The sequence below is a fragment of the Marmota monax genome, unplaced genomic scaffold (assembly GCF_021218885.2).
Source record: "Marmota monax isolate L192 unplaced genomic scaffold, Marmota_monax_Labrador192_F-V1.1 WCK01_AAM20220418_F8-fsc00008, whole genome shotgun sequence".
NCBI classification, from domain to species: domain Eukaryota; kingdom Metazoa; phylum Chordata; class Mammalia; order Rodentia; family Sciuridae; genus Marmota; species Marmota monax.
In genome coordinates, this window is record NW_026694432.1 from 18,501,753 (window position 1) to 18,520,677 (window position 18,925).

The window sequence follows — 18,925 nt, forward strand, 5'->3', positions numbered from 1 at the left end:
ACAGGAGACAGAGCCAGGAGGGACCCGAACCCTCTGTTGGCCTCTGGCTGGTCTCAGATTAGGCAGATGGAATTTAACACTTTCAGAAGTTCTGCATTTAGGTTCAAAGATTATCTGTGCACATCACAGGGAGGGGGAACCGCCTGCCAGCAGCCCTGTGACCCCCGAGCTGGAGGCTCAGTGAGATGCTGGGAGACAAGGTGAGCAGCCGGTCCAGGAAGAGGTCAGAGCCCAGCTCAGAGTGGAGATGACACCAAAGCTCAGAGAGGTGAGGTGACTTGCCCAGGGTGACCAACTGACTACACAACCCATGTGTGGGGACTGTGACTGGAGGAGGGAGATGCAATAGGAGACGGCAGCAGAGGGGGTGGGCGTGAGGAGGGGAGGCCCTGGAGGGACTCAGGCCAGGTGCGCTACTTACGGGTAGTAGGAGTAGGCATAGCGGTCTCTCCTGGCAGCGTGCAAAGAGAACAGGGCACCAGGTCTGAGCCCTGGCAACCAGGCGGGCTGGGGCGATGCCCAGAGGCAGGGAGGCCCAGGGGCTTCCCGTGCAGGGCAGGGGCCAGCCAGGGACTGGACAGGTCCCAGGGCCTCTTTGTCCCAAGGGCTGGCCCAGCTGTGGACCAGGACCAGAGGCCTTTCCAGAACCTTCCCCAAGCTGCTGCTGGAGTGGGGAGGTGGGCAAAGGGGGGGATGCACAGCTTCACGGCCATACGTACAAACGTGCAAACACAGGGAGAACACACGCACACTTAAGCACACGCACACTTAAGCACACGCACATGCACACTTAAGTACACTCAGATCACACGTGTATACACTCAAAGAGACACACACACTGCACACACTCACAGGCACTCCCGTCAGACACACACGTACACACACACACAGGCACTCACACTGACACACTCACAGTCGCATGCTCACACACTCACACTCAGCGGCACCTTCACTCACCCAGGGCGGCCCCCGGCTCACCCCTGCAGGCCCAGGGCCCTGAGGGAGAGCCCTCTGCACACAGCTCAGCCAGGAGGGACAGCTGGAGACAGGAGGGCAGGGGGGAGAGGATCCCTCAGGAGCACAGGGCACACCCAGGGCCCATCCTCTCCCACCCCAACTGCCCTGGGGTGGGGTCCCTTAAAGGAGCCAGGCCGCCCTCTCCTGGCCCCCAAGCCCAGCTTGGATCAGGAGCCCCAGGTCCTGCAGCTCACCCTGGTGAGAAGCCAGAGCAGGGCGGCTTCCCGCTGCACAGAGCGGGTGCTGAGTCACGGGAGTCATGGCAGAGTCAGAGCAGACCCCACTGGCCCAGGACTCTGACCTGGGAACCTAATCTATGCTCTCTCCCAAGGCCACATCAGGCCTTGGAGTGGGGTGGGTGACCTCCTCTGCTGTCAATCACATTCACAGCACAAGCTGATCTGGACACCCCAAACCTCCAGAGCTGCTCTGCTACATAACGCCCCACAATGGGGCGGGGTGGGGGGCTATGTGTCAGGTACCAATTACAGAATTGTGCATCTCCTAGTGAGGCCTGACAGCACCTCTGAGCAGCCCCCTCCTAGCCAAATGCTCTATTTGTGGGGGGCACGGAGCATTGGATACCCCACCACATACCCGACCCTCTTTCCTTTGAGGGTAGTTTCTTGGATCTCAAATAACACCTGTAACTGAACAGGCCTCTTCCACCCCCAGCCCTGCCCCCACTTAGAGTTGGGTCTCAGGCCCCCTGCTGGGGCGAACTGCAGGGACTTGCTGCTTGTGGGGTCCCCAGTATGACGCCCTTCACATACCTGGTCAGGCCTGAGCTCAAATCAAACCTTGCCACTGAGCAGAGTGACGTGGGCAAATTGCTCTAATTAGGGTTTCTTCATCAGTAAAAAGGGAGTGAGACCTGCTTCCTTTATCAGGATCCAAGAAGGAAATGTTCTCTGATGTACCCTGAATGCCAGAACAGTGTCTGGCACGTAATAGGTGCTCAATAATTGACAAGCTAATGGATGGTGTGTGTAAAGCTCCTGGCACACAGTAATTACTCATTAAATAATAAATTTAAAATATATTGTCTCATCAAGCTGTGCAGAGACTAGGAAGATAAAAATCAGAGCTTACGGCCCTGGATAGGCCACCCCCCACCCCACCCAACTCTGCTGGCATACCCTGCTCCCTCCTGCTGGTGCCTGGCCTCAGGCAAGGTGGCCCTAGCCAGCTCTCCACCATCTCCCAGGATCCTACTTATCTGCTCCTGGCAGCCCAGAGATCCAGCGCCAACTCGCCCATGTGTGCCCAGCCTGGCAGCAATAGGGACTTCGGAAGCCAGAGCCCAGGTGGGGAGAGAGAACGCAGGCTCTGCCTTTGGCTCCCTGGGTGACCTTGGGCTGGTCTACCCACTGGGGCCCCACATCCCTGTTTCTACTGAGGTGCTTGGACCCCAGTGTTCTAGGGTCACTCGTGGGGAATGAGGCAGGGTGGAGCTAGCAAGCAGAGGGGTCTCAGGAGTCCCCACCTGCCTCCAGCCAGAGCTGCTACTCAGCCTTCATCTGCTCTCTGTACTGGGCTCCCAGCACACAAAGGGTTGGGGAGTTTTGTTTGTTTGGGGGGGTTGTTTGTTTGTTGTTGTGCATGCATGCTATAAAAAATTCAAAACCACTCGATTGATTAGACGGCCTTAAATTACCCAGCAGCTCTTGTTCTGGAGTTCTGAGCCACTAGAATTCTAACTTCTGAGATTCTTAGAATCCCCAATCCTAGATTTCTGAGATTCTAAGTTCTAGATTTTAAGATGTACCAGGACTCAGGTGGCCCTCTGCAAAATGCCCTAAGAAACACATCCTACCCAAACGGGTAGGATGGGAGATCGTGGGGTTCACTCTGAGCCATGGGCCCAGAAAAACTCAGGGATCCATAGCAGCAGGGACCAGGGCAGGTGGGGTACTGAGGAAAGCCATGGCTCAAAGCCCTGGTTTGAAAGGGAGGGGACATGACACCCACGCTCAGGGTCAACTTCACAACAAAATGGTCAAGGCAGATGAGTCGGCTAACGGTCTGCCGGGGGCTGAGGATTCGAAGTCAGGTCACCTCCACACCCTTCCTATTGGCACAGCTCCCAGAGGCACAAGAAGGCAGTGCTGTCTTCCAACACAGCTCCTTGGCACTAAGCACTGAGTGGCCTTCCCTAGATAGTGGCACCTGGCACCAGCCAGACCTGCACTCCAGCCATGCTGTACCGGGGCAGCTCCATTTACCAAGTGTCAGGCTTCCTACTATCCCGCTTGAGTCCATCTACAGGCCCGATGTCCAGGCTGACCTCCACAGACACCCAGACACAGCTCCTCTGCACCAACCAGGCCTTCGAGAGACACAAGCCACTGGTGGGCCAGGGTGCTGGCCTCACTCACCCCTTGCGGATGATGACAATGATGGCCCCCAGGAGGAGGATGAGGACAGCAAGTCCCCCTGCACAGATGCCCAGGATGAGGCCCATCTCCTCCGACCTCTGCGACACCTCCAGGGGCCGCTTACTTTCCTTGCAGGCAGCTGAGAACAAAGCAGGACAAAGGGTCAGAGGGGAGCTGGGACCACCAGGCCCTGCCTGCAGGGATCTGAGCCCCAGGGAACAGACCAGGCTGCACAAACACACACCCACAGCCCACAGCCCCTCCCGCCTCAAGGTCAGATCTGTCTCCTGGACGTTTCTGGGGCCTTCTACATTCATCAAGTCTTCACCTATCCTGCCCCCTGTCAGCAATAGCTGCCCCTCTCCGCTTCCTCAAATCCTGCCCAACTTTCAGCAGACGATGGAGAACACCTGGGCCTTCAGACCCAGGGCAAACAGCCCTCCTGCAAGGTGATGAAGGGGAAAAAGCCATGTACCTATGGTGCGGTTAGGGTATCTCAGGATGGTAACCAACCACATTCCATGTCTAGAAGAGGTTCAGCCTCTACCCTGCAGGTCCCCCACGGTCCTACCTCTCCCCACTGGATAAGAGGCTTATACAGAACCCAGAATCAGTGCCGAGCAAAATGGCTCCCTCTCCCCAGGTCTGTCCCAGGCCCCTTTCAGGGCCCCTTCTGCAACCTTAGGGAGGGGTAGGAAGTTGGACCCTGCCTGCTGCCCACCCTTGAAGGATTCCTTGAGAAAGGAAGTCCTTCCTAACCTCAGAACCACTGTTGCTGCCCTGCTGTGGTCCCAAAGCCCTTGGGTGGCCAGGACCCCCTCCCCAAAGCCACAGGTAAGAAACCCTCCACTGCAGGCCTCAACAACCCAGAGGGACTCACCTTTCCTGGCGATTCGGATGCAGTTCAGCCGGGTTTCCTGGAAGCACAGATGGGGAAGGACCTCAACACCACAGAAAACAGGTCTCACCCTCCCAGGACAGGAACCTCACAGTGTCTTAGGCCTAATCAGGGTGCCCTCTAGTATGAAAACTAAGGCTACTCTTGCCCAGCAGGATGGGAGGCGTGGCCCAGGGGGAGGGGCCTGCAAATAGGGCAGTGCCTTAAGAAAATCAGATGAGACAGCATGGGAAGGGGTGGGGGCCTGAGGAGTGGGGGTGGGGCCTGAGGAATGGGGTGGGGCCTGAGGAATGGGGGGTGGGGCCTCCAGAATGGGGGTGGGCCCATGTCCACAGGCCTGGCAGGAAAGGAGCCACCAAGGAAGGAATAATCTGAGGAGGGAGGAACCTAGAGAATAGGGCGGGGTCTCAGAGAGAAGGCGGGGCCTGGTGAGGAGGCCAGACCTAGACCTCAATATGTGAAAGCAGGAACCTAAGATGATGATCTCTGGGTAACAGAGGCACCTGAGGCAGAAGGAAAGGCCTCAGGAAGGGACAAGGACTAGGCCAGAAGGTAAGGAATCAAGGGAAGAAGGCCGGGCTATAGGAAGGGGCAGGGTCTGGGTCTGGGTCTCAGACCTCTGTGGAAGGGCCACTCCAGGGTGTCCCCAGCCTTCCACCCAGCACCCCACCCTCCTTCACCTCTGCCATGATGAGTTCCTCACCCCTTTCAGGTGGCTTGCTGCCTGGAAGTAGATGAGGTAGGCCTTCCTGGGCTCAAGTGGTGGATTCCAAAAACCACGGTAGGTCTGGTTGTCACCCACGGTGAAAGGCATGGCCTCAGGCAGACTGCTAGCCGCCAGTTCGGCCCCAAAGTAGTGCATTAGGCCACGAGCCAGCGCTGCCTCGAAGGTCAGAGGCACTGGGAAGCAGTCCTGGCCACCTGGCTCCCGCCGCAGCCGCCGCGGCCGATCCTCCTCCACAATTACCTGGTACACGCTGGACAGGGAGGGGACAGCACAAGTGATCGCAGCAGGCCAGAGGACCAGGAGAGCTGTCTGGTGGCTGAGTGTGTGAGCTTTGGGGTCAGCCCTACTTGAGGACTAATCTTAACTCTGCTCCTTCCTAGCTGGGCCAGTCACTTAACCTCCCTGGGCCTCAGTGTCCTCCTCTGTAAAATGGGAGTAGTCCAGGATATGGATACAAAGAGCAGACACATGTCAGAAGCAGCCCGTGCATGCCAGCTGTCATTCCTACTGGTAAGCAGGACTGAGAGAATCGTGGTCCTGCTCAACTGAACCAAGCCTAGGGCCTACCCTGCCACAGTGAGTCCTCCTATGTGGGACATGGGACCTGGGAAACCAAAGCTACCAATGGCTCCCTTCTGGGCCTCAGTCAATTATGAACAGGGTTAGAAAAATTTCATTCATTCATTCAGAAAGTTTTTATTGCATTTAAACAAGGGGCCCTATGCTGGGTACAGGGGATCTGAGCTCCCTGGAGCTGACCTCTACTAGGAAGTGATGGTCACTAGGCAAACGAGGACACCCCTGTATGCCCTCTCACATACCCTCTCAACCCTAAGGCAGCCCCTCTGCAAATCAGAGCCCCACTGTTCCCAGTTCCTGCACACTGGCCCTGACTAGTGCTCCCTGCTCCGACGTCTGAGCTTCTGTTTTATCTCTTTACTGAATAGGCTTTTGCTGTGAGCGCCTCCAAATCCTCTGTGGAGAGTAAATACATGAATGCTGACAAATTTAAATACTTCCCATGACAGCCTCAGTCACGTCTCACCGTGTGACATCCCCTACTCACAGCCTCTGCTCTGGAAAGCAGAAAAGCCTTTTCCTGGATCTCCAGTTGTTACTTTTGAGCTTTTAAGTTGCAGGAATCATCCCAGAGTATTGGTCACCAGCCCACTGCCTGTCACTAACCCATTACAAACACCAGTCTAAGCCCCTCTCAGCCTCTGCTTCCCCAAACTGAGGTCAGGCCTCTCCCAGTCCCAAGTCCCACCAGGAATGACAACAATTAACACTAGTCATACAAAGAACAACCTAACTGGCAGTGGCCCCCATGGTGCAATAAGAGAGGCTCAGGGAGGTAAGAGGACAGGCCCAGGGTCGTTCAGCATCCTGTCTCCCTCCTCCTACAAAGTCCCACCTCCAAAGGCCCCATGCAGCCTTGTCACAGTCCCTGCAGGACTCCAACCAGTTCAGCTCACAGAATCCCACAAGGGGACAAGAAAAGGAGAAGCGTGTTCCAGCTCCTTCTTCATTCGGCTGCACAAGGGTCCCAAGGCCCCAGCTAAAAGCAAAATGCCCTGCAGATACCCTGAGTTCTTTCTGAGCCTCTCCTGAGGGTCTCAGAATCTTCCCAGGACAGGATTTGCAGCAGAGCAGGTGAGGAGGACAGGAGGAAGAAGCAGGAAAGAGGCAAGGGACTTCCTGGGGCACCTGGGCAGCTGACTCCCTCGCTGGAGGCGACGAGGACACTCACACCCCCACCACTGAAGGTTGTCACCCTCTCCCAGTGCATGCGCCTTTGAGGAGGAAAAGGGTCCACCAGAGGGGAAGATGAGGAGGAGGGTGATGTCCATAAGAGACAAGATTTGCAGACAGACCCACAGTCCAAATCCTAGCCCGTATGGCCATGCAGCCTTGGGGGCAGGTAAAACACACTCCAGAGTTGCAAGAGGACAAAGTGACTTTGTGCATGTAAAGTCCCTCTCACAGTGTCTGGCTGATAGGAGTACGTGCACACGTGTGCCTGAAAACCCTCATGCACACTCACCGCCACACCACACATCACACGCGCACACACCCAGGCTCGCCCCACTCTCACACACCCCATCTCCACTCCAGAACCTTCCCCCACCACGGCCTCAGCAGCCCAGCTTCTTCTGCGGAGAAAGATGCAAAGAAGCTGAGCACGCAGCCACCCCAGAGAGGCAACCCTCTGTGGCCAGCTGCACTTGTCTTCCAGAGAGCCCACTCCTGTGTCTCCAGGAACAGAGCTAGACTACACGAGGCCTGCAGTTTCCCCTCTCCAGGGTATCTGAAGAAGCCCCCTGCAGAGGCCTGGGCAGGTCCCTCTGCAAGCTGGACAGTGTCCAGAGAACTCCTGACAGTTACCCTCAGAGACCCATGACTCAGGGGAGAGAGCACAGGCGTTCCACCTGCCTGGAACACAAAACATCCTCCTCCACTTTGAGGCCCAAGTTGGAAGACTGAGGGAGAACGAGGGAGCTGGCCTGGGTGGGGGCTGTGGGTCGGAGCAAGGGGCTCTTCCCTGTGGCCCTGATCTCCCGCCTCTCCACGAGGGCTGTCCCACCTGATAGGCGCACCACGGCCCTGTGCAGGCCTCAGGAGCACGGTGATGGTGTTCTCCGACTCGCCCAGAGGTGCCGGCATGTCAGCATAGTCAAAGCTGGGAGCTGGGGAGGGGGACAGGGACACAGGGACACAAGCATAGAGCCTGGCCACTGGATCAGGAAGGCCACCCCTCAGCCCCCTGACCCCTGCCCTCAGAGCTCTTCCCCTGATGTCTTGACTTCCTTGGCTTCACTGGCCCCTGACCCTGAGCACTAACCCAACCTCAACCCTCTGAATCCACCAATGGTCTCCTGCCTCTTCAGGTTTAGTCCTCCCTGACCCTGACATCAACCCTGGAAGGCACATTTATCTCAGCAGGGGTCCTCTGGAAGCACCCTCAGGCCACCCCATCCCACCTCTGCTCACAGAAGGCTGGCATTCTGGGCCACCTCCTCGGGCCAGGCTGGGCTGCGAGGCTCACCCGAGATGTTGGTGGTGATCTCAGTGAGCGCTGCCTGGCCAAAGCCTTTGCTCGTGCGAGCCCTCACGGAGAACAGGTAGGTGGTGCCTGGGTGCAGGTTCGAGAAGACGTGGTAGGTCTCATTGCGGAGCTTGGAGATGGTACGCCGGGGGCCCGGCACGTTCACTGCAGGGTCTGAGGACTCGATGCTCTGGTAGCTGATCTGGGGGCAGGGCAGGCAGGCAGGCCAGCATGGGACAGGGACCCATGTTGCTAATTCCCACCTACCAAGCTCCCGAGGAGCCGGCTGGGCTAGGGGGACTGGGGGTTCCCCTCAGGCCAGGTTTCTGGGTACCTTGCCTCTCATTCATGTCCCCAGACCCCCCTAACAAGGAACCCACAGGGCATAGCCTCTGACCACGGGGCCTCCATTCACCTCATACTGAGTGATGAGGCCGTTGGGTTCCTGGGGCTCCTCCCACTTGAGGAAGATCATGTCCTCCAGTGGCGTGAAGGTCAGGGACTCGGCCGCAATCCCACCAGGCACTGTGAGGGGGAAAAGGCAGAGGAAAGTGGGTCTGGGCTCCAAATACATGGATGCACATTCCAACCTCACCACTCCCCTGCTCGTCCACTTGAACTCCTCTTCCCCTCGTGAAGCCTTGTTTTCCTCATCCATGAAATGGGGATGACGAAACCCCCTCCCTAACCAGGCCTAAATAACATGATGTACATAAAGCCTGAAGGGGAATATCAACCTCCTGTGACTTGACTCATTCCTGAGCTCTCCAAAGGGGCAGCTGGTATTTTCACTGCTGTGCAGGTCACGGTGCCCCCAGAGGAATGTGTGACAGCTCCTATTTGGCTCCAGCTGGGAAGTTGTCAGAAAATATAGATATTTGCCAGAAAAATGAAAACAACAATTGCACTCGGGTATCAGGAGTATGGGTTGGAAGTGTTTTCTCATCTAAAACTGTCTAATTACATTCACAATATGTTCAATGCAAAAAAAAAAAAAAAAAAGTCTAACTGAACATAAAGAAAATTAACAACACCTACAATTGCATCACCCAAGCATAAATACTGTTAAGAGTTGAACATAAACACTTCCGGGCATGGTCTGATTCTGTTTGGGTTTTTGTTTTAATGTGTACTCCTAACAGCAAGCAGAGGGATTTCACTCAGGAAGAAGACAGCTTCAGACTGGAAAAACACCTTGACAAAGCATTGTGGGGAAGCTGAAGTCCTCAGGCAGAGAAAGCGGAAGCGGAGATGACAGTCAACATAATCTAAGCTGCTCTGTGGGAAAACAAATAGCTCAGGAGACCACTGTCTGTCCATCAAGATGGCAAAATGAAAAAAAAAAAGACGATTTCTAGTATTGATGAGGACACAGAGCAACCAAAATGTTCACACCTGGCAGCAGAGTGTGCGCTGGTCCCACCACTTTGGGAAACCGTCTGGCAAGATCTACTAAAGAGAAACATATGTCCTGTTACCTAGCTGTTCCACTCCGAGGAGTAAACCCATCAGAAATGTGTATATCCACCAAGAGAAAATGTTTTCAAACTATAAGCATTCTTCAAAATAGACAAAAATCGGAAGCAACCCAAACACTCAACAACAGTAAACAGGATTTTTTTTTCATTCGGTATATTTATCCCCATAATGAGCTATTCAGCAGTGAGAACTGAACTCCCCAGGACGGCACGTACGATGTGGCTGAGTCTCTCAAGCATGAAGTTGAGAGAAAGAAGTTGAGTAGATAAAGAATGCTCTCTGCTTCCATTCGATAAAGTCCCAACCAAGAAAATCAATCTGCTGTTACAGGTAGGCATAATGATTACCCTTGGGAGGTAGTGACCAGGAGAAAGCAAAAATGGAGCTTCCTGGGGCACTGGCAATGTCATTTCCTGGTCTGGGCATGGGTTTCTTCAAGTGACAATTCATTGGCTGACCATTTAAGATACTTTCTGTAAACTGGGCACTGTGGTGCACACCCATAATCTCAGCGGCTCAGGAGACTGAGGTAGGAAGATCACAAGTTCAAGGTCAGTCTTAGCAACTTAGTGAGGCCCCATGAAACTCCCTGGGTTCAATCCTCAGGGCATCCCCAAAATACAATTTCTGTAAATATTTTATTAATACTTTGAGGAAAAGTAAAAATAATAATAATAATAATAACAACAACAACAACAACCATTATAGGAGTGGGGAGAGGACTAAAAAAAAAGATCAAGTGGCCCAAATGAGGCCAGCGAGGGTGAGGCAGCCATAACAAACCCGGGAATGGGGGATGCAGAGGTCAACAGACTTTGGAAAGGGGGTGGTCTGACATTCAGCCTGAGGTTGCTTGCAACGTCTCAGAATCATCACAGCCGGTCCTCATTACCACTGGAAGATGCTCAGCACAGGGCACACACACTGCCTTGGGTGATGGAGTTTTGTGGAAAGCAAACCAGGGGTTGCCTTTGTGTCTGGGCCAGTGCTGTGCAGAAGAGAAAACTGCACGTGTAGGGCAGCAAGAAAATCCACCACCAGGGAGCTTAGGGGCACCTGGGGTTTGCAGGAATCTAAAGGGAAGGCTTTGAACCTGTCCTGGTATGAGAGTTGCAGGGGTTGAGAAGGACAACTCTCAGGGGTGGGGGTGGGGCTCAGTGCACACTTAGCATGAGCAAGGCCCTGGGTTTGATCCCCAGCATTTAAAATAAATAAATAATGACAACTTGGAAACCAGAAGGCCAGGTTTGAAACCAGCTCTGCTGCCTACAAACTAGCTTTGTGACCTCATCTGTAAAGTGAGGACCGTAGCCTATCACATAGGTTGTCATGGCGATTATATAGCCATTAATAGATGAAAAACATTCAGCATAGTGTCTGATGTACAGTAAGTGCTCAGTAAAGATGAGTCTGGCAGATTTAGCACACTGACCCCAAAATGATGGAAAGCAATTTTTTTTTTTCAGGCACACATGGGTCATTTACCAAAATTCAACCACATGCTGGGACCATAAAGAAAGAATTGAATTTCAAAAGGCTAAATTTAGAGTATGTACTCTGATCACAGTGGGATTAAGCTGGAAATCAATAACAAAAAGATAATTAGAAGTCCTAATTGCTTAAAAATTAAGCAACATAATTCTAAATAACTCTTGAGTCAGAGAAGAAATTATAAAAAATTAGAAAATATTTTGAACTGAATGATAATGAAGATGAGACATATCAAAACTAATGAAAGCTGGGGATATAACTCTGTGATTTGCTTAGCATCTGAGAGGCCTTGGTTCCCAGCATTACCAAAAAAAAAAAAAAAGACCTGGGGTTGGAGTTGTGGCTTAGAGTGCTTGCCTAGCATGTGTGAGGCACAGGGTTCAATCCTCAGCACCCCATAAAAATAAATAAAGGTATTGTGTCCATTTACAACTAAAAACAAACAAAAAAATCCTCATGGGATGCACATAAAGAAGGGATTAAAAGGAAATGTATGGCTTTAAGTGCATATTAGAAATGGAGGCTCAGAACTATTGATCTAAGACATCTTCCATTCCCAAAAGCTAAAAAAAAAAACAGCAAATCAAATCCAAAGAAAATATTTTTTAAAAAAGAAAGAATACAAAATGAAATATTGCCAAGCCCAGAGGTGCATGAGCACAATCCCAGCTACTCCAAAGGATGAGGCAGGAGGATCACAAGCTCAAGGCCAGCCTCAGCAACTTAGCAAGACTCTGCCTCAAAATAAAACATTTTCAAAGGGCAGGGTATTAGCTCAGAGGTAGAGCATCCCTGGGTTCAATTCCATGGGGGGAAAAAAATCAACTAAGCCAAAGTTGGCTCTTTGGAAAAATTAACAAAATTTATATATCCCAAGCAAGAGTAAACAAGAAAAAAAAGACAGAAAATACAAATTATCTGTATCAGAAAAGAAAAAGGGGCTATCAGTACAGATTACAGATTATATAGGTATTAAATAAAGGAGAATTTATAAGCAAATGTTTTAGGTCAAGACATTTCACAATTTAGGTGAAAGGAGCAAAGTTCTTGAAAAATCACAGTATACAAAGAAAATTTGAATATTCCAGTATCTATTTTCAAATTAAAACTATTATTTAAAGCCTTGCCACAAAGAAAACTCTAGTCCCAAATCCCTTCCCTACTAAACTCTTCCAAATGCTTAAGAATGAACCCACAGTCCTCCAGAGAATAACTATTAGCTCTCATTGCTTTGTGGTATACAGCGGTTTCATCCTAAGCAAAAAATTCTGTATAATAAACTTGAGTCTCAGACACAGGATGTGGGGGAGGAACTCGGGGGCCCTAGGAATCGCGGCTGGCGCCCTTACCATCCTCGTCAGTCTGAAAGGTGACCTCCTTGCCCTCCTTGCGCCCCTCGGGGTTAGTGAGGACCAGGCGCACGTGGACGTCCCGGTAGGGCAGCAGGTTCTTGATGGTGTAGCGGTTGACGCCCCGCTCCATCTTGACACACTCGCTGACGGTCTGGTTGTGGCTGCTGCCCAGGGTGTAGTAATAGCACAGGGACACGGTGTAGGTGTGGCAGCGTGTCACGTTGTAGCCCAGCGGTTCCCACTGCAGGGTCAGCTGGCGAGCCAAGATCTCAGCGAAAGCCAGGCCTTTGGGTGCCCGCATGGGCTCTGCGAGAAAGGAGAGGAAATTGGAAGGGAGGATGAGGGACAAGGACAAAGAGCACCAATCACTGACAGAATCTATCCCTCCTTTGTCCCCAAGAGCTCAAGGGACCCCCTAGAACTGAACATGGTGTAACAGGGTGTGCTCTGGAATCAGGAATCCCGAATATGCTGTGTGCAGCTGGCAACCTCTGCCTTGGTCACTTTACCTCTCTGAGCCTCAGTTCCTGAACTGCAAAATAAGAAAATAATAGACCTTGCTGCACAGGATCATTGTTACGTTTAAGGTAAGGCATGCATGACAATGGCTAGCACAATACTCCTTCAAAAATATTAGCTGTGATTTTTTAATAGTACAGTTCACCTTCTAATTCCGTATCATTCTAGACTACACCCTGGGCCAGTCTAAATCAATGTGTAGGGCAATGTTTTCCTTAACTTGATCTCTCCAAAGTTATTGTGAAACAGTTTACAGTCATGTGTATGATACAGTAGCATGTAGAACCAGGAGGGTGGTGAAAATGAGAGCCAAAGAGTTAAATGAGCCAGAACAAGATTGGGAAACAGACAGAAATGCATGCTGTTACATGCTAGGTAGACTCTAAAGATAAGGTTCAAGTTCAATGGTGAGTTCAAAGGGAAACACAATCGGCTCTGTAATAATAATGGCAGTAAACATTTGGGGGGCTTTGAATGTGGCAGACATTTCTCTAGAGGCTTTAAAATGCTTTATCTCTAATCCGTGCTGTAGTCCAGTGAGCTTTTAGCCCTGTCACACAGCTGTGGGAACACAGACACAGAGAGTAAATGAGCTGCCCATTCACACAGGCAGTAAGTGATGAAGCTGGGATCCCATGCTGGACAGGATGGCTCTAGAATCATGCTCTCACCTACAGCTGTCCCCACCCTCCAGGTGGAATTCACTGTCAAGGAACCAGTCACAGCCATGTCTCAGAACACAGACAGAAAGAGGAGGAGGCGGTACTACACAGTCTCCAGGTGACTCTCCATTTTATAAAGAAGGAAACCTCAGGCTTCCAAAGTGAAGCAGGAGGAGCCCGAGACTCTGCCCAGGCCTGCATCTGTGCTGCCCAGATACATGATCTTAAGCAAACCTCCGGCCTCTGTTCCCACATCTGTGAGAGGAGGGAAGAAGCCACAGTGGCCTTCTAATGACCCTTTCTCTCTTGCACCCTGTTTCTGTGACATGCAGCTTCCTCACCCATGAGTCCTCTGAGCACCTGCAGTGTGTCCCCAGTTAGGGTATTCAGGATCCCTTCATGAATAGATGGCTAAGTCCTGCTACTTAGCCCTTAAGGAGATTAACTAAGACCCTAGGGTCATTTTTCCTACCATTAGTTTGCTCAGAATGCCCCCTCATAAAGACGACACAGGGGAGCAACAGGGGAGCACACAGGTGACAGTTTGGGAAGCGCATAACCAGCACAACACTGTTTCCCTTTCTACCCAGGAGCCTTCCCTGTCTTCCCTGGGCTCCAGGAAAGTCACATATCTGGCCATCAGAGAGAGATGTCAGCCCCTGACCTCTTACCTAGTACCCTCCTCCCACAGCAAGGTAAATTCTGTCGCCCTGGACATGAAGCGGCTAGTCCCTGCTGCTCACCGCGATCTGAGGGCCGCTGGCTGCACACACTTGCCATAGATAGATAGACAGACAGACAGACAGACCTGAGAATTGAACCCAGTGCCTCACACGTGCCAGGCAAGTGCACTATCGCTGAGCCCCGGCCCCGTTTTATCTCCCATCCCTGTCCCAGGAGACTTCCCTGTTTGGGGCTTTATGAGCTCTGTTTTCATGTGGTAGTGGGGGGCAGACTTTGTGAACACTTATCATCTTGCTCCTAAGTCCTGCTTGACTCTGACTCTCTGGCAATGGTCCAGGCTGGCCCAGGTGCTCGGCCCCAGGGTGTCCATGGAGGCCAAGTAACTGCTGCTTGCTTGGTTTGCACGAGTGAGAGTGGGCCTCGGGCCCCTGCAGCTGGGCCGACACCACCTCCAGCCCCTGGGGTGCCAGCCGCATCCCCTCTCCCAGTCCATTCAGGCTTGGTGGGAGCACACCGCCTCCCCGCCCCCCAGCAGCATTTACAGAAAGGCAGGGAAAGTTCAAGGCAAACTGGAGACACAGCTGGGAGGAGAAGACAGCAAGCAGGACTCCAGGTGTCCCACCCAAGAGAGGCAGCTCCTCCTCATGGCTCAGTGACTGCTGCCAAGCGGGACTGCAGGCTCAGGGGGGCCACGTCCTCCCAGTTTTCAAGAGAAACCAGAAATTCCAAGATTTTTCTGTGAAATGTCCAAATTTCCAAAAACCGGCAACCTGTTCAAGCTTCTTAAACCCACCGAGCAGGGTCCAAGATAGCGACCTGTGACTCGGAGAAAGACACTCCCACCTTCATGCTCGACCACCCCATTCTCTAACAGCTGGGAAAGCTGTCACTTCCCTCACTGGACGGAGGGGTCTCCAAAAGGGCCCACTCCTCTCTTCCCTCCCTCTCTCCCCTGATCAAACCTGGGCAGATCCAGGGGGCTGGAATCATGCATGAGTCAACTACAGACTGATATGTTGATTGAAGGGTGCGGATCTATGAGCCTCTCTGTTTCTGAAAACCATCTGGCACCCAGACACTCTCTTCAGCTGCCAACACACTGTCAAAACAGAGCTGGGGACTTCGAAGCCCCATTCCTCTGAATTCCACAGGGCTGCAGGCCACTGGAAGATCAGAGGTCAGAATGCACATTAAAATGAGACGGGTAATGTTAAACATCTGTTAAATTAGCCCCAAATGTGTTGATTTTAGTAATGCTCAGAAGGAAGCAAAAACTCGGAAACAGCCAGGCACGGTGGCACATGCCTACAATCCCAGTAGCTCGGGAGGCTGAAATAGAAAGATCTCAAGTTCAAAGCCAGCCTCAGCAAAAGTGAGGCGCTAAGCAACTCAATGAGACCCTGTCTCTAAATAAAATACAAAACAGGGCTGGGGATGTGGCTCAGTGGTTGAGTGACCTGAGTTCCATCGCCAGTACCAAAAAAAAAAAACCTCAAAAAACTTTCAACTTTATCTCATGAAAAGGAAACTGGGGTCATAGTCCATCAAAGTTCACAAGTATCTCTACCCTTCATTAGTTCTGTGACTTCAGGCAAGTTACTAACCCCTTTGAACACTGACAGCAGGTTCCTGGATTTTAAAAAATATGGAGATAATAACACTTACTTGAAGGGCAAATATGAGAGTTACATGAGATGATACGGGCCAAGTAGTCTGGCCTATAGTAATTCATAAATAAACACTTGCACTGACACGGGACACCAGCAGCAGTAAAATCATCTTTCCAAACAAGGTTATGTCAATCCCCTTTCTTTAACCACTTCTGAGTATTTACTCTAAAGAATATGACTCAAGAGGGAAAAAAAAAAAAACATAACTATAAACATTGCGTTTTCCAATGTAGTATTATTTATAATAACTGTGATCTGGAAACAAACAGCCCAGCAATCCGGGGCCACTCAACAGACTTCTGCAAGCAATAAACATAATTATAACCAGCACAGCACACGGAACAGCACAAGGAAATGAAGCAGAATCCCGAACGCTTTCCACATCCCCAATGACAAGCGTGTAAAAATGTGCACTACAGACATATGGGCAGAGATTTGAACAAGACAGAAAAATTAAACAGCTGTTGGGCTAAGATGGTGAGATTCAGAGTGGTGATTTAAAAAAAAAAAAAAAAGCCTTTTACTGATATTGTATTATTGTTTTTATGGCAAATAATGTAGTGGGAGGGGAGTTGTGGGGACAGAGGAGATGACAACACAGCTGGCGGAGAGCACAACAGCCACTGGCCAAGGCGCCTGAGCAAGGTGCCGGTGGCAACATCGTCAACAAAGAGGAGCGTGTAATGAAGAGGGGCGGGGTGAGGTGTCTGCATCATGTCTACTTGGCCGGCCCCTGCCCCTGCCCCAGCTCCTGACCCGGCTGCCTCAGTGAAGTGTGCAGCAGTGCCTGGCACCAAGAGGGCACCCGGCCCACAACGGCAGTGGCAATGGCTGTTGCTGCTACTGTCATTGTTTAAAAAAACACCAGATTGGAAATGAAGCTATTCAAACTCTGACTCTGGCCCTGCTGTGGAACCACCACGTAGACTGAGGCAAGTGACTCAATCTCTAAATCTCAGCGTATTCATCTGTAAAATGGGAATAATCAAAAGTCATCGGCATGAACCCTGGGTTCTTGACCCACCATAGGATCTCAGTCAAGTCCCTTCCCCTCCCTGGGTCTGGTTCCCCATGTGTACACACAGAGGGGTGTTACAGAGATCCTCTAAAGAGCCCCCAAGCTCTGATTTATTTTATTCTAAAGTGGTAGACAGATCAGAACTGCTTTTGTAAAGTTAAGAACATCATGATGGTGACAGTTGCCATTTGCTGAGGGCTTGCTGTGTCTTGGGCTCTGTATTTCATGTGTATTTAGTGCATTTAGTTGCAATCGCCCACGTTTAACCCAAAACACTGGAGGACCCCAAGGCTCAAGCTTCACAGCTATTTTCACTTCCATGTACGCTAATTTCCTTTAAAAAAAAAATCTAAGAACTAAATCAGAGGTTTTCAACTGGGCACTGTAGACATTTTGGTCTAGATAGTTCTTTGTTGCCAGGAGTTATCCATGCATCGTGGGATGTTTAGCAATTCCCTGCCCTCTACCCCTTAGATGCCAGTAGTACCTACTGCTACCACCCAGTCGTGACAACAATGTGTCTCCAAACACTGCCAAGTGTCTCCTAGGCGACAGTCACCCCTGTTGAGAACCACTAGTGCGAAAGAGCTCATCGAGCCTCGTGGCTTTAAATCCCATCTACACCATCTCTACCCTGACAACTTTCAGATTTATAGCTGCAGCCTGAACTCTCCCCTGAACTCCGCACTCATATATCTACCTGCCTGATGGATATCTTCACTGGAACATCTAATAGCTTCTCAAAGTCAACATCTCCAACACAGACTCCTGATCTATGACACCCCGTCAAACCAGCTCCTGCCGCAGTCCGCTCCTTCGCAGTAAATGACAACTCCATCCTTCCCACTGTTCAAGCAAAACGCCTTAGAAACATCCTGGACTTCTCTGCATTTCCCTCTCCTTCATCCCACATCCAATCCACCAGCAAATGCCCTACGCTGTACTTTCAAGGCAAACCAGAATTTGACCACTTTTTAACCACCATCACCACCCCCACCATGTCCCAGCTGGGTTGCTGCAGTAACCTCCTCCCTAGTCTCCTGTGTGCTCCCCCTGTCCTCTTACGGTCTACTGGCCACAAAAGGGCCACAATGACACTTCTAAATACAAGCAGAGGGTGTGTGCTCCTGCTCTCCAGGCCCTGCGGTAGCTACGCACCTCGCTCGCCTGAGTCCCCCCTCCCCAGCTCCACTTTGAGGTCCTCTCCTGCTGTCTCCCCTGGGTCACTAACCATTCACATGGGTCTCCTTGATGCTCCAGCCTCCGGGCCTTTGAACTCACTGGTGGATCAGCCCAGAATGTCCCTTCCCCCAATGATCCGCCCCCCAGTCCCTCACCTCCTTCATATCTCTGCTCAAATGTCACCTTCTCAGAAAGACAGTCCGTTGAGCCTTTTTAAAATAAAACTATCCAACCCACACACCCCATTCCCCTCCTTGATTTATTCTTCTTCACAGCACTTATCACCATCTGACAAACTATATATTCCACTTGTTTACTTATTTATCATCTGTCTCTTCCTGCCTAAAATGTAAGATCCTAGCAGTTTCATGAAGAACTCATGTGCTGGTGGCCTTTGTCTGTCTCACAGTCAAATATTCCTAGCAACTACAATAGTACCTAGTGCATAATAGGTGCTCAATCAACATGTGTTAATGAATCTTTAACCCTGTAGTGTAAAGATTATTGTTTCTGTTCTCAGAGCATCAGTGCCATTATTTCTGATCCTCTGAGAGGTTTAAATAACCTGGTCTAGCCCCTCAGCTACAAGGCAGTTCCCCTTGGACATTGATCCGCCACCACCCTAGGGCCTCCCTAAGCCTAGCACTAAACTGGACTTTAAATGATTCACAGTCTTTTTAAAACACTTAAAACATCAATTGAAAAAAGTAAATAAGCCTTGACCTTAACCTCACACTTTATCCAAAACAGATCATGGATTTAGATGTAAACCATAACTTTGAGGGGAAAAAAAACAAAACTA

At 51.1% G+C, this 18,925-nt stretch overlaps 1 protein-coding gene across 12 annotated transcripts in view; it reads right to left on the bottom strand.

Annotated features, from left to right (window-relative positions):
• The window catches only part of Ptpru (protein tyrosine phosphatase receptor type U), a 71,518-nt gene that overhangs the window by 29,657 nt on the left and 22,936 nt on the right, over nt 1-18,925 (bottom strand). For 8 of the 12 annotated variants that reach the window (XR_009224337.1, XR_009224336.1, XM_058570967.1 and 5 more), the window contains 8 exons: nt 12,386-12,694; nt 8,482-8,591; nt 8,067-8,268; nt 7,605-7,707; nt 4,997-5,270; nt 4,276-4,312; nt 3,396-3,534; nt 422-451 (listed from right to left, as the gene is read on the bottom strand). Coding sequence is in view for 10 of the 12 variants with exons in the window: in XM_058570967.1 (XP_058426950.1) it covers nt 422-451; nt 3,396-3,534; nt 4,276-4,312; nt 4,997-5,270; nt 7,605-7,707; nt 8,067-8,268; nt 8,482-8,591; nt 12,386-12,694 (1,204 nt within the window). In the remaining 2 variants the exon portion in view is untranslated. The remainder of the gene's footprint in view (nt 1-421; nt 452-3,395; nt 3,535-4,275; nt 4,313-4,996; nt 5,271-7,604; nt 7,708-8,066; nt 8,269-8,481; nt 8,592-12,385; nt 12,695-18,925) is intronic. The other 4 variants (XM_058570973.1, XM_046468771.2, XM_046468772.2 and 1 more) reach the window with 1 other exon arrangement.